We start from the raw sequence: 14,423 nt of genomic DNA, 5'->3' as shown, positions 1-14,423 counted from the left end.
AACCCGGGATCTCCGCACTAACCACTAAGCTAATCCGTTCTTGAACAAAAGTTATAGAAAGAAATATTGTAAATGAGTGTCACAATTTTAAAGAAAATCTTTGAAACTTTTTTCAAGAAAAATAGACAGACTGAAATTTCGACTTAGTAAAAGTCATTTCGAAAAGATTGTTGTCAGGTTCTAAGATAGCACTTGAACCAAAATTTCTCATTAGATCAATCAGTTTTGTTTAATTTTAAGTAATGTTGAGTACCAACTAACTGATGGATCGACAGATGGATTAATGTGAATTAAAAAAAAAAAAAAAAAAATTTCAGTGTTTTTGTGGTAAATGCAATAAATAATAATGTAAATTGTGCGTGATGAACTGGAGAAGAGAAACTATCCCAGCGCTCGCACTCTTCGTAGGGTGTCCATATTGTTCTTCAGACCCTGAGGAAGTCTTGGGGCCTCTGGTGATTCAGTTGGCAGAGGTGGATTGTCAAAAACAGTAGGGAGAGGCTAAACGATAGAATTAGTGTAAGTGGGATAGAGAAAACAGTATTGAACTTGTGATATTTTTGTCTTGGGATGTTGAGGTCGTTGGAGTAGTTTTGATTGAAATGCCTGTCCGTATTTTCGTAGATATGCTGGATTCCACAGCTCTAAATCCATAAGTCATATGGATTTTCCGTTTAGGAGTTTCACAAAGTCAATCATTGCTTGTTACTGAAGTCTTGAGTATGGTTTTCAATAGCAAATACTCTAAATCAAAAATCCGCCCAATTAGAACGCATCCTTTTACCAGGGATTAGAGAAAATAAAATGAAAAATTCGTTGAATTTTGGCCAGGATTATAATAATTGAAGTAATTGAAATCATGCTCCTTCAAGAAATTTTTGTTTAATGAAAAAGTACCTTTGTTCGGAAGAAAAGGTTAGTTTTCCCTAGTTCTATATGATTTTTCCTTTTCTTTTTGTTTAGGGTTACTCTTTTAAATCATTCACCAAGTACATTTTGAATATTATCAACGTTGGCGTGTTTCACTTTCATTCTCCACAGTTCCGTCTAAGGAGACAAAGAAAAGCTAGAAATATTGTGTGAGAGAGAGGGAAATAAAGAAGAAGAACATTTCTTCTAGGAAAATCCGACTTTTCTAATTAGTGAAATGGTGGAGATACATATTTCTTTCCTTCACTCACAGGAAATTGAGGATAACACAAAGCTGGATGGAAAGCAAGTATAAAAGAAATCAGAATAAAGAAAAACAAATGGACGACATGAAGAATGACACTGAAGATAATTTATTTAATTGCTGAATAGCGGATTTTTAGATTTTCATTGTATTTATTTTATCCTCATCGTGAAAAACCAAGCAAAAAAAATTGATTTTGTATTTTCAATGGAAAAATTCGTCTTCAGGGTCCCCTAAGGACGAAACAGTGGGTTCGTGTGTCCACTTTAACATAAAAACAGTAATAGCAAAGTTCAAATTTGATGTTTTACTTAGATGCAACTTGGAAGCGGAGATAGTATTTTTTTGCCTTTTATTTTGGCATTGGCTTCCGCCATACAGCCAGCATCGTCTAGGTACTTATCACTAGAATATCACTCACTCTCCATTCTTACTTATAAATACATTCGCTTCACACATTCATCTCTCTACTATATACAACTACTTACATACAAAATTACAACTAATGGATGGATCAGTACTCTGTGCTCCTGCCATTCTTACAGCTTAACCGAAATTAAAATCACGTAATCCTTCTCTAATCATTTTCTTCCATTCATTCTAATCGGCTATAACTTTTAAAAACATTCATATTTCATTGCTAGCTCTGCTACAGATTTAAGCACATAGATATTAAATAGTTAACAGGTGTAGTTAAAAAGAAAAGGCGGAGTAATGCCTGCTGATCGAATGTAGGCTTTACATCCAACCATCGATCAGGTTTCATCGGCCAACGCAGAGAAGCTAAAATTTTTTAAAAAGAAAAAAAGAATATTGCCAATTTCAGTCAATATTTTTGTGATTTTTGCCAATCTTTCGATCTAGAGAGTTGGTCATCTTCAAGGCTTATACTTTGACTAGTAAAAGTAAAGTAAATGCCTATTTTTTCAGGCGGGCTTAACGTCCAACCACCAAATTAGGTGTCGTGGACAGAGGCGACTAGCAGACATACTTTACTGTAAATTTCTTTTATTAACCATTAAATAAAATCCAAGGCCTAGAGACCGGAAATCGAACCCAGTACCACAATGCATTTTAGCTTTGCAGGTCATCTGATGACTGTTCTGTCCCATAGCTTCCAGCTCAACAAGGTAGGGTAGAGCCTGGGCCTACAAGAGTGTCTCCACACATCCGAGAATTGCGCGCTGGTCATGTGCCAGGCCTGCTCTTTCTCTTTGGATCCGCAGTGCCTGACACCCTTCCAACACGTGCGACACTGTCAGCCTTTCTCGGCATCGCGGGCACCTCGGCCTTCTTTCGGCAATGATAAGGTACCCATGTGTCACACGTGTATGTCCAATCCTTAGCCTCGTTAAAATACTGATTCATGGCGCGGGTAGTTCTCGACTTTAGCATTTCGCACACATGGTTTAAATTCTTATTGACTATTACTAAGGAAATTATTAACTCAGACTTCTCATTTAGCAAATTACATAAAATCGCATCCACTAGACCTAGAGAGTCGAACCCAGCATCTTAATAAATCATAGCCCTGCAAGCGGCGCGCCTTTAACCGCAAGGCTAAAGTGGTTTACTAAAATGGTGACAGTGGTTGAAGGAAGTGGCTAAATATAACCTAACCTCATCATTTATGAAATGAAATCCAAAGACAAATTCAAAGCCCAATAAAAAAAGTAAAACTCGTTTGTAAGCTAACCCACTAAACCTACTTATTTCTTAGATCTTATGCAGAATTTAAGCGACAATAATAATTTCATTTTTATCTTTAACGTTGTTCCAGGTATGGAAAGTGAAGTCGGCAGCGTAGTAACAGCACTTTCCCGTAGCCGTAGCAGTCTGCTTACTCCAGCATCGCCATATTTTCTGGATTCAGCATTACCTAGCGATTGTGACCAAGGTTACGATCAACATAGTTCGGAAGAAGAATTGGAAGTAATAAATTGTAAACAGACGAAACTTAGTACGGGCCAGGAGAAACGGAAATGGTCTCAGGTTAATATATAATTTATAATATATGCGTTATGATCCATTAAAAAACGTAATCTCCTTTTGGATTGTTTTAAGGATGAATTTATAATTATTTAACTCATCCTTAAAAAGCCCATTCTGCCCTGGTAACTTATTTTTCTAAATAATTAATTCAAAACATGTTTTGCTTCTGATAAAGCGAAAGCTTATTTCCAAGTTCATTAATAGCAAGCACGCCTCTAGTCTGAGCACATTAAGGAGCTTTTAGAGCTTGCTGAAAATTTCTTTTGACAAATTCATTTCATTCAAAGAGAATATTTTAGAAAATTAAAGCCAGCTCCATTTCAAATTCTCAACTTCCTCTTTTAAACATTTAATCGAAGTAATTTTAATGCATTTCCTTTTTACTACTGTATGTGTAAAACGTACTCTAGTTCAGGTTCCCCAAATTTAACGTACACCGAAGATAATCCTGGTAAAATTTTATGAAATGGGAGTTAACAAGAAACTGGGAAGTAGAAAGTAAGTGAATCCATTTGGCTTGACGTCAGTGACTGCCATTAAAAGATGATCTGATGAGAATATTACCTACTTTGGGGAAGTTAAGGCTTTATAGAGTAGTTATCCCCCACAGGCCGACTCCGCTGCTTTTTCTGGAAGTTTGACAGGGAACCTATATGGTTTCCAGATTATGTTCTTCCTGGGCAAGGTGTCTAGCACCAGGGAGTGGTAGTTTGATGAATTTGAGATTAGGCGACCACCAGGGTTAGAAAAGTGTATGTGTATCCCCTTAACAACACTACCAACCTCTGACTTTTGTGCCATTTTTTATAAATATTTGGGGATCGTTTTGAGGGAAGAAGTGCATGGGTCGCCATTTATACCAGACTACCGACTCCATTCTCTTTTTATCTAGAGGGAACCGTTCTTAGAACATATAAGGGGCACGAAGTGGGAGCTCACTATGCCCTAAGTACGAGAGTCGTTTGAAAAGTCCGTGCAAAGTCAGAGAGATAGCACCACTGGCGTGTATCGAGGTTATGTTTAGTTAGTAGCATCTCTTGGAAGAACACACACCAAGTTTCAGCCAGATCGGTCTATTTCTTTGTGTTTGGCATTCGTTTGAATCGAGGAAGTCGAGTGATTTTCAAAAAATGGACGAAAAAGAATTTCGTGTGTTGATTAAACACTACTTTATGAAAGGCAAAACGCCTCAGGAGACTAAAGAGAAGCTTGATAAACATTATGGTGACTCTGCACCTTCGATTAGAACAGTTTATAAGTGGTTTCAAAATTTTCGGAGTGGCCATATGGGCACAAGTGACGCTGAACGTTCTGGACGCCCTGTTGAGGTTACTACTCCAGAAATCATTGATAAAATCCATGATATGGTGATGGATGACAGAAGAGTGATGGTGCGTGAGATTGCTAGTGCTGTGGGCATCTCGGGTACATAATATTTTGCATCAACATTTGGACATGACAAAGCTATCCACAAGATGGGTGCCGCGATTGTTCACGCTTGACCAAAAACGAAATCGTGTGAAGTGTTGCAAGGATGGTTTGCAGCTGTTCCAGAAGAATCCGCAGGACTTAAAGCGTCGTTTCGTCACTGTGGATGAAACATGGATACATCACTACACTCCTGAGACCAAAGAACAATCTGAACAAGTAGTTACCAGGTTATTATTATGGACGTATTACTCTAATCCGTATTCGGGGAGCCATTCAGACTATTTAGAGAATGAATCAGTTGGCTCTAGGATGTAGTTCATACCCTAACAGCCTGCTCGCACTATACTCCCTCAAATTTCAAACTTGTCTTAAGAGTATCTGGTTAATTGAATTGTTTCATCATTTGGGGCTGCTGCAAAGTACAAATGATGTAAGATGGAGCACAATGGATCTGATAAAGATTGCAACGCCCAATAATCCGTTACCTGGGTCTGTTAATGGTCATTATACTAAAGCCAACTTTTTCTCATTCAGAGTCCATGAAAGCGGTGATGACGTGAAATAGAAATATCTGCACGATTACACCACTTTCATTGTTAGGAGTGAGAGGATGTCTAGGAAATAGAAAATTTCGGAAATAAAATAATGGGAGCAAATTATTGGCCAAAGAACAACACAACTCACAAGTAGCTGTGGATGACAACCCTAAGAACAATTGTTTCCTTTATTTATCTGAAACATTATTGTTGTAAAAACGGTGTTTTGTAAGTGCAACTTAAGCCTAAATTTCTATGAAGCCTAGCCTTTGTCAATTGCATCTAGTGTCTGTCTACATAATTTGCATCTTACAGTGTCGCTGAACAAACCCATTTCTGTAAATTTTTCACTTCAGCAGGTAATAAATAATCTAATAGATGGCTGTGGAAGATCATTTTTATCTGTTAAGTTCTTAAAAAAATTAGACTAGCGAAAAAAGTACATCTTTCTTCACAAAATTACTAAAATTACAAATCAGATATAAAGGCATTCACTACAAGGAGAATTGGCCAATGAAATTGATTCAGAAACTTAATCCAACATGAAGAGCTCGTTACGATGCTGGATTTGGCAAATGGTTGAACTACTGAGGCATGATAATCACGTCCAAATACATAAATAAACACTGAAGAACCTGATCATTTTAAAATTTTAAAAAAAGGATGTAAAAGGAATATACAAGTTCAGATCGAAAGAAAAAAAAGGAAGTCGAACTATATCTGTACCTTTTATGCAATCGATCAATAGAATATATTGTAAAAGATCAAACGAAATGGGATTGAATCTAAATGGGAGCAGGGATTCATTGAATCCTGTCTGGGATTCTATTTGATCGCTGGTGTTTTATTAAATATAAAGGGAATTATTGATTATTAACCACCTTGTAAAACTGAAGATCTGATTGTATCAGTTGTTAAAGGCAGATATCTGTTAAAAATTAAGTTATTATGAATTTTATAATCGCTCTTTAAAACAAACAAAAAATTGAAAACTTTGTAAGTTCTCTTCTGCGGTTTGGGGGATGCATTTAAAGAAAAGAACTATTATGATTCGTCTACTAAGGAGTGTAGCTCTACTCTATCCCAGTATCTTATAGTGGTTAACTATAAAGTGAGTGTATTCTAGTGGGTATCCTCTATTACCATAGTCATATGTCAACTAGCTCTCACCGGCCTCAAAGTGTAGTGTGCGTTTTTAAGATGAGTTATCAGTCTATAGGGCTGTTAAAATCCCTAAAGAAATGGCTAATCCAAATTGCCTTTCAGGATAGTGAAAATATTGGGCTTAATTCATTGAAAGCCAGTAATCATATTTACGTTTTATAACTAAGCAATTCTTTGTTTTGTTTAGGTAACAGCTGAAGGTTCAACAACTGGTAGTCTTGGAAATAGTGTCATAAGTACCCGTAGACATTTAGCCGGACAAAGACCAAGAACTGAATGCGGTATTGCTGAGGGTATTGGAATTGCCGGCGGAGGCGGTGGCGTAGGAGACGGCAGTTCAGCACCTTCGTCCGACGATGAGATAGTAGTGGATATAGCGCGCCACACTACTGGCCATACTGGAGATCGTTCCGGATCTGGTGATAACAGTGGACCAACACCTGTACAGTTCAGAACGTCGCCGCCGCGGGGCACCCACAGGCCACATTCTGCCGCACATCTAGTACCACACGAGGCTTCACCGCGCAAAAGGCATCGTAACGCTGCACCGCCTCGGCCATGTTTAGATTTCGAAAAAATGCAACAGGTAGGTCTTATTAGTTTATAGTCAATTTAATCGCGGATTGGTCGCAAAACAATTGTATTTTCTGTAAACATGTTATAATGACATAATTATTTATTTATTTATTTGCGAGTATGTGACTAAAGTTGCTGTTTTATTCTTTAGTGTTAAAGAGTAATGTCGCCTTTACTTTTTTACGTGACCGTCTATATCAGGGGGCGCCAAACCGGGCGCCAATAACCTGAGATGTTGACGCGCCTTAAATCATTAAAAAAAAAAGTAATTATAAATAAGTAAAAAACATAAGTAAGGTAACTACAGTATTGCTTCTTAATTAATGGGATGGGTGTGCCTGGTGTTTCTTTGCAAGATTCGTCATATTGGGTTCGAAATTGTTTTTACTTCGACCCCTTGGCTCAGATCGACCCCTACTTTTGTTAAATAGACCCCTGGGGGTCTATATAGACCACTTTGGTGACCTCTGGTCTATATGATCCACCAGGAACTTGTCTAGGAAGGGCAAACCGTCCAATCCGAGTTCTAAGAAGCTGTTCATCCTTTACTTCATTTCAATTTGACTTGAGTTTTCGCACCCACGTCGTTCAATTGGCCGAAAGTAAATCATTTTTCAATAACATTCCGAGTTGGAAGCAAAATTTGTTATTGTCAATCAACATGAAGGCAAAAGTGATTTAATTAAATAAGATTAAATTCGAGTTAGGGATAGTGGATAGATTAATCTATCTTTTGCTCCCTCCCTCCATCTATCTCTGTCATTCCCGTACAAACTATAGCTCAAATTCTAGGATAAGTGCCAATTATCCCATCAGTGGTGCAATCGATAATCTCTCCGCTGCACTGCATATCGCACACATCCCCTAGATGATATTTCTAGTTACGCTTTATTCTAAATTTTTTTTTTTTTGACATAAGAAGTTCATTATCATTGGCGATGTACAATAATGATTATTTCTTAACCACCACCTGTTCATTTTTTGTTTTAATTAATTTTTTTATTTTGCAACTGTATCTAGTACAATAGGCAAAAGTGATAAGAGATAAGGGATAGCGCAAATACACATGCACGCATCTATATGTGTGTTCATACATACATACACGCGCACATGCATGTGCGCCAAGGGCGTGAGTGGAGTGAACGACAACCATTCAGCCGTTAGTTTGCCAGATTGGCAAGCTTACAAAGGCAACCATCCTAGGAGGTCGGCGTTATGTGTTGAGATGGCCACCGCCGCTTTAGTCTGCGTTGTGTGGATTTGAAGGAAATGTTGTAGTGGACATGTTTTGGATCAGAGGGTTGTAATGACTGTCTAGATTTTAGTGGAGTTTTGTGTATTCGAGATTGGATCCATTTCAGAGACGAGAAGAATATTTAGATCAGAATGTATTGTATGATTGGAGACGTAGAAGGGAGCTGTAACTATTGTTCTCAGGATTTTAGATTGAAAGGTTTGAAGTCGGTTGATGTTCGATTTTTTGGCACTTCCGTAGAAGCTGTATTCCGTACGCCCATATTGGGACAAGTAGGACGGTGTGTAGTGTTCTTCTTGTTCGTCAGAGTCAGTTTTGAACGTTTGTCGAGTAAATCTTTTCAACATTTTATACCTCAAATTGAGGTCAATTCATTTAAATGTTCAAAAAATAAAAATAAAATGAAAAATAGTATGATCTTGGAAAGAAATTAGTTAAAGAAATTTTTGTGAATATCGCGGAAAATGGAAAGAAAACTTATTAGGGGAAATTCACATCTTCGGTCAGGCCTATTTTTTTTAAAAAAAAAAAAAACAACAACAAGCTTTGGACGGCCAATAAAAGAATTTTCAAATTTTTCATTTAGGGGTTTAAAAAGATAGTTGGTTTTATCTTATGACTGTTAAAAGTGAAGTAATCGCCTATTTTTTCAGGCGGGGCTTAATGTCTAACTACCAATTAGGTGTCGTGGACGGAGGTGACTAGCAAATACTTTACTGTAAATTTCTTCTATTAACCATTAAATAAAATCCAAGGCCTAAAGACCGGGAATCGAACCCACTAACCAACAATACATCTTAGCATTGCGGGTCTAGCCTATAACCGCCTAACATACTTTACTATAAATTTCTTTTATTAACCATTAAATAAAATCCAAGACCTAGACCGGGGAGAATCGAACCCACTAACCAACAATACATCTTAGCATTGCGGGTCTAGCCTATAACCGCCTAACATACTTTACTACAAATTTCTCATATTAACCATTAAATAAAATCCAAGACCTAGACCGGGGAGAATCGAACCCACTAACCAACAATACATCTTAGCATTGCGGGTCTAGCCTATAACCGCCTAACATACTTTACTACAAATTTCTCATATTAACCATTAAATAAAATCCAAGACCTAGACCGGGGAGAATCGAACCCACTAACCAACAATACATCTTAGCATTGCGGGTCTAGCCTATAACCGCCTAACATACTTTACTGTAAATTTCTTTTATTAACCATTAAATAAAATCCAAGACCTAGACCGGGGAGAATCGAACCCACTAACCAACAATACATCTTAGCATTGCGGGTCTAGCCTATAACCGCCTAACATACTTTACTGTAAATTTCTTTTATTAACCATTAAATAAAATCCAAGGGCTAAGACCGGGAATCGAACCCACTAAACCAACAATACATCTTAGCATTGCGGGTCTAGCCTATAACCGCCTAACATACTTTACTGTAAATTTCTTTTATTAACCATTAAATAAAATCCAAAGCCAATAGACCGGGAATCGAACCCAGTACCACACAATGCATATTAGCTTTGAAGGTCATCTGATGACTATTCTGTCCAGTTTACCCTCCATTCTGTCCTCGATCTGAGGAACACCTGTGAAATGGAGCTCCAAAACTAGACTTCCAAATGGGAAATGCAATATTACTGGAATGCTTCGTAGAAATTTATGTAATTTTCCAGACTGTTATCTGAGTTTCTACCTCACTTAAGTTATACCAAACGTATTTAGTTTCAAACTTAATTCAATCTTGATGTGAACTATCTTTTGAGCATTTTGACTATTTAGACTAAATTTTGCGTACCAAGCAATTTTTAATTTAATTAACTGCAAGAAAGTCACGTATGTAATCAACTCCAGTAAGTTTGTTTCGATTTTTTGTCACTTCAGGATGAACATGTTTACGTGAGCCGTGCTTGACGGTGGTTGATTGATATCAATCAGTCAGTATGACTGCCAGGGTGTCTTCAGTCAGTGATGAATGACTTACCAAACTAATATTCTAAAGCGTATTGAGTTATGGTAACCTCACTTAATTTATTAAATTATTCTCATTACGGATACAGCACTTAAAGAAATATACTGATTGTCATTCAAACGAACACACCCTCCATTGTTCTTGAACATTTAATTTTTTGTTTGTTTGTTTCTCCTCTCTCTCTCCCGATCTTTTTATTCATACAATACCAGTTCTATGTATACCAAAGCATATACACATACGAGGTCTGTAAATTAAGTAATGAGACTGATTTTTTTTATTCAAAAAGAATTACGAAATTCTATATTGTTACCTTCAAAATAACATCCTTCTGAAGCCAACACAACGCTGGAGACGTTTCTTCCACTCCTCATAGCAGTGCTCGAACTCCGATACTGGAATAGCCTTCAGCTGGTCGGCCAACAGCCGTTTGAAAGTTTTCGACTGTCCCAAAATGAGTTCCCTCGTGATGTAACACCCACTTGTTCTTGATGTTTGGTCTCACACGAATGACCCCTTTTTTCGAAGTTTTTCAAGTACCTCTCGGTAAAAGTGTTGATTGACCGTTTGACCTTGAGGTAGAAACTCTTTGTGGACGATTCCGTCGATATCGAAAAAGGGGTCATTAGTGTGAGACCAAACATCAAGAACAAGTGGGTGTTGCATTACGATAATGCTACTTGTCACACAGCAAAAACGAGTTTTTGGGTAGTAAAAACATTCCTGTGGTTCCTCAGCTCCCTTATTCGCCTGACTTGACTCCTTGTGACTTTTTTTTCTCTTCCCGAAGTTAAAAAAAATCAATTAAAGGAAACTTGGGACAGTCGAAAACATTCAAACGGCTGTAGGCCGACCAGCTGAAGGCTATTCCAGTATCAGAGTTCGAGTACTGTTATGAGGAGTGGAAGAAACGTCTCCAGCGCTGTGTGACTTCAGAAGGAAGTTATTTTGAAGGTGACAATATAGAACTGTAATTCTTTTTGAAGAAAAACAATTTAAAAAAAATCAGTCTCATTACTTAATTTATAGACCTCGTATATGGTAACATACACCTTAGCTTTACGGAGAACATTTAGAGAAATCGTGAAATTTTTCACTTGGATTTTTTAAAATTCAAGATGTTTTTCAGCCGGCGCAAAAAGCAGGAGAAGAGCACAGAGAGAAAAAGTGAGATTAAATGATAAATTAACTGAATAAAGAAAATGAAAAGTTTTTTTAAGTCGATCTTTCTCAGATAAACCCATAGCAATTTTTGTTTTATTTTTTTATTAAATTTAAATAAAAAGTATAAATTAAAGGGAATTGAAATTTTTCTCGAGGAAAATACAAGAAAAAGGTTGAATGAACTTTCACATTTTCCCCTAAAGATGAAAAGTCTTTTTTTTTTAATAGAAAAAAATTGTTTGATATTTCTCGATCCGGTTTCATTGAAAATGTAATTTTTTTTTTCTCTCTTTCTCACTCTTTTTTCCTCCCCCCGTTTTCCACGTACCGCCCTTTATTTCCTTTTTTCCACATCATTACTTGTAATAAGCAGCAGGATGCTAAACATATGTGAACTTACAGGAAGTTGTGAGACGATAGGAATGTGGCAAGGCTGCGTGTTTCCTAATAACATTTCCATCTTCTCACTCAATTGAGTTATATTGAGTTTTCCTTTTTTTTCATATTTTCCAATTTCTCATAGATTTATACGATGTCTAGAGAAAATTGGGGGAAGGAGAAATTTTCTAATATTGGCGAAATATTCGTGATTTAGCAGTTTATTTTTTATTTATTTTATCAAAATAAGTATTGCAATCGAGTCAAAAATGTAGGGAATTAGTTTTTCACAGGACGTTCATGTTATAATGCTCTTTGAACTCGATAAAAAAAGGATATAATTGAAATTTTAAAAGTACGCTATATTATAAAATAAAGTAGCCTGTAAAAATACGAGGGTCGTTTGAAAAGTCCGTGCAAAAATAAAAACTACTTAATTTTTTGGGGTAAACCTTTTTTATTTTTCAACATAGTCTCCTTTTAGGCTTATACACTTCGTCCAACGCTGCTCTAGTTTGTTGATCCCTTCCGAATAATAGGATTTGTCCAAGTCTGAAAAATAGCCATTCGTTTCTGCAATCACCTCCTCGTTTGAATAAAATCTTTTTCCCGCCAGCCATTTCTTCATATTGGGGAACAAATAGTAGTCCGAGGGAGCCAAGTCTGGAGAATAGGGGGGGATGTGAAACGAGTTGGAACCCTATTTCCATTAATTTTGCGACCACAACTGCTGAGGTGTGAGCTGGTGCGTTGTCGTGATGGAAAAGGACTTTTTTGTGGGCCAATCGTGGGCGTTTTCCTTGCAGCTCGGTTTTCAAACGGTCCAATAACAATGAATAACATGCACCTGTAATAGTTTTACCCTTTTCTAGATAGTCGATGAGGATTATTCCTTGCGAATCCCAAAAGACAGTCGCCATAATCTTTCCGGCCGAAGGAACGGTCTTCGCCCATATGGCCACTCCGAAAATTTTGAAACCACTTATAAACTGTTCAAATCGAAGGTGCAGAGTCACCACAATGTTTATCAAGCTTCTCTTTAGTCTCCTGAGGCGTTTTGCCTTTCATAAAGTAGTGTTTAATCAACACACGAAATTCTTTTTCGTTCATTTTTTGAAAATCACTCGACTTCCTCGATTCAAACTAATGCCAAACACAAAGAAATAGACCGATCTGGCTGAAACTTGGTGTGTGTTCTTCCAAGAGATACTACTAACTAAACATAACCTCGATACGCGCCAGTAGTGCTATCTCTCTGACTTTGCACGGACTTTTCAAACGACCCTCGTAGAGGCTTCATGCTAGTTTTTAAAGGTACTGTCCTCAGAAACTGTTGAAGAACTCTATGGAATGGCATCATGATAGAGGAGTCTCTCCTATCATGAAACAGAGTAGATTCCTATTCACTACCCTGGACCAGGAGGATATCAAGATCATTAAGGTCGTAAAGAAGCTTGTCTTGAAAACCGAAAAATGGTGGAAGTTATAGTTTGCGCAATCAAACGAGGTGAATTAATGCAGCATATCTAATTGGGAATGCTGGCTCTTAGCTCACAAAGTGATCACCTTCAGATGCACACTAAACCTAGCGGGTTAGGTAGACTAAAGTCACTTCTTCAGGGATCTTCAGGCATCTCTGCGGGTATCCCCTACCCCAGACTGACAACACTATCAAACAAACATGCACAAACACCGTCGTACGCTTGCTAAACTAACTCACATTTTTACGTTTTACAGTCGCTTATATTTGTAAAAAAAAACTCTTGAAACATTAGAGGGCCTTATAGATTTTATAAGGTCGCAATGGATGTCTGGTTTTTAGCTATCCATTTGTAATCTAGGCAATCTAACGTAGCGGTAGAGGTCCATACAAAAAAACAAAAAACAAAGCTTATAAAATCAGAAGAGATTTTTTTAAATTAATAGGATAGATTTTTAAATGCCAGCTTGAATATCCTGTCCCGACTTTTTGCCAACGTTTCGGCAAATTTGTTGTCTTCTTCAGGGCTTGGATATTACAAATAAAACAAATACAAACAATTCAGAATACTGAACCACAGAACTCAAAAACAACATATTAATACAACTTATTAAAACTTTCAAGAAATATTCTGTCTTGTGAATAGGTGTATGAGATATATTTGTCACACGTTACTAATCTTCCGCCCCCATACATCTTAAAATTTTGGTGGCGCCCAGTAAAGAACCAAAAAAACTTGAAAAAAAAAAACGTTTCGAGTAATCAGACTTCCGGGTAAGTGAAGTGTAACTAAGTTCTTTCAATTAAGAATTTTTTTCTCTTTTTTTCGAAATATATGTAGTGTACAGATTGGAATCATTTTCGTGTAAAATATTTAAAAACTGGACAATTTATTTGGCAAAATGCTGTTCCTTTGGAGTCCCACTTCATCGGCAGTAACCTGAGTTAAGTCAACTCATCGTTGGGATGGCCCTCATTCGATTCTTTCAATTTAATCTTGTTTATGGATTGTACGCAATTATATTTACATGTTTCCAATAGACAGTTGTAAATTAAATAAAGAGTTAAAACAAAATTACAATACTTCCCACTTATATTAAAGTAACAATTAAGTTTCAGAGTAAAATTTAGGAAAAATCTGTTGGAAAAATACGTATTAATAAAAATGAAGACCATGATTGGTGTAGCCAGGTATTCTGTGCGCTATAAAAAGAATTTCGTCGCTTTGTTTATCTACAAGCATTCTCTAAGTATGTTACACGTGGTAACCAATTTTCCT

General features: G+C 36.9%; 1 protein-coding gene across 9 annotated transcripts in view; it reads left to right on the top strand.

The window, feature by feature from the left end:
• Reph (Regulator of eph expression) overlaps positions 1-14,423 on the top strand; it is a 206,271-nt gene that overhangs the window by 140,146 nt on the left and 51,702 nt on the right. For 7 of the 9 annotated variants that reach the window (XM_074121655.1, XM_074121656.1, XM_074121660.1 and 4 more), the window contains 2 exons: positions 2,955-3,166; positions 6,485-6,883. In XM_074121655.1, the coding sequence (XP_073977756.1) occupies positions 2,955-3,166; positions 6,485-6,883 (611 nt within the window). Of the gene's footprint in view, positions 1-2,954; positions 3,167-6,484; positions 6,884-14,423 lie in introns of those variants that run through there. The other 2 variants (XR_012456343.1, XR_012456342.1) reach the window with 1 other exon arrangement.

This window comes from Rhodnius prolixus, unplaced genomic scaffold (assembly GCF_049639745.1).
Source record: "Rhodnius prolixus isolate KJV_2025 unplaced genomic scaffold, Rpr scaffold_8, whole genome shotgun sequence".
NCBI classification, from domain to species: domain Eukaryota; kingdom Metazoa; phylum Arthropoda; class Insecta; order Hemiptera; family Reduviidae; genus Rhodnius; species Rhodnius prolixus.
This window is presented reverse-complemented; position numbering and strand designations above follow the sequence as displayed.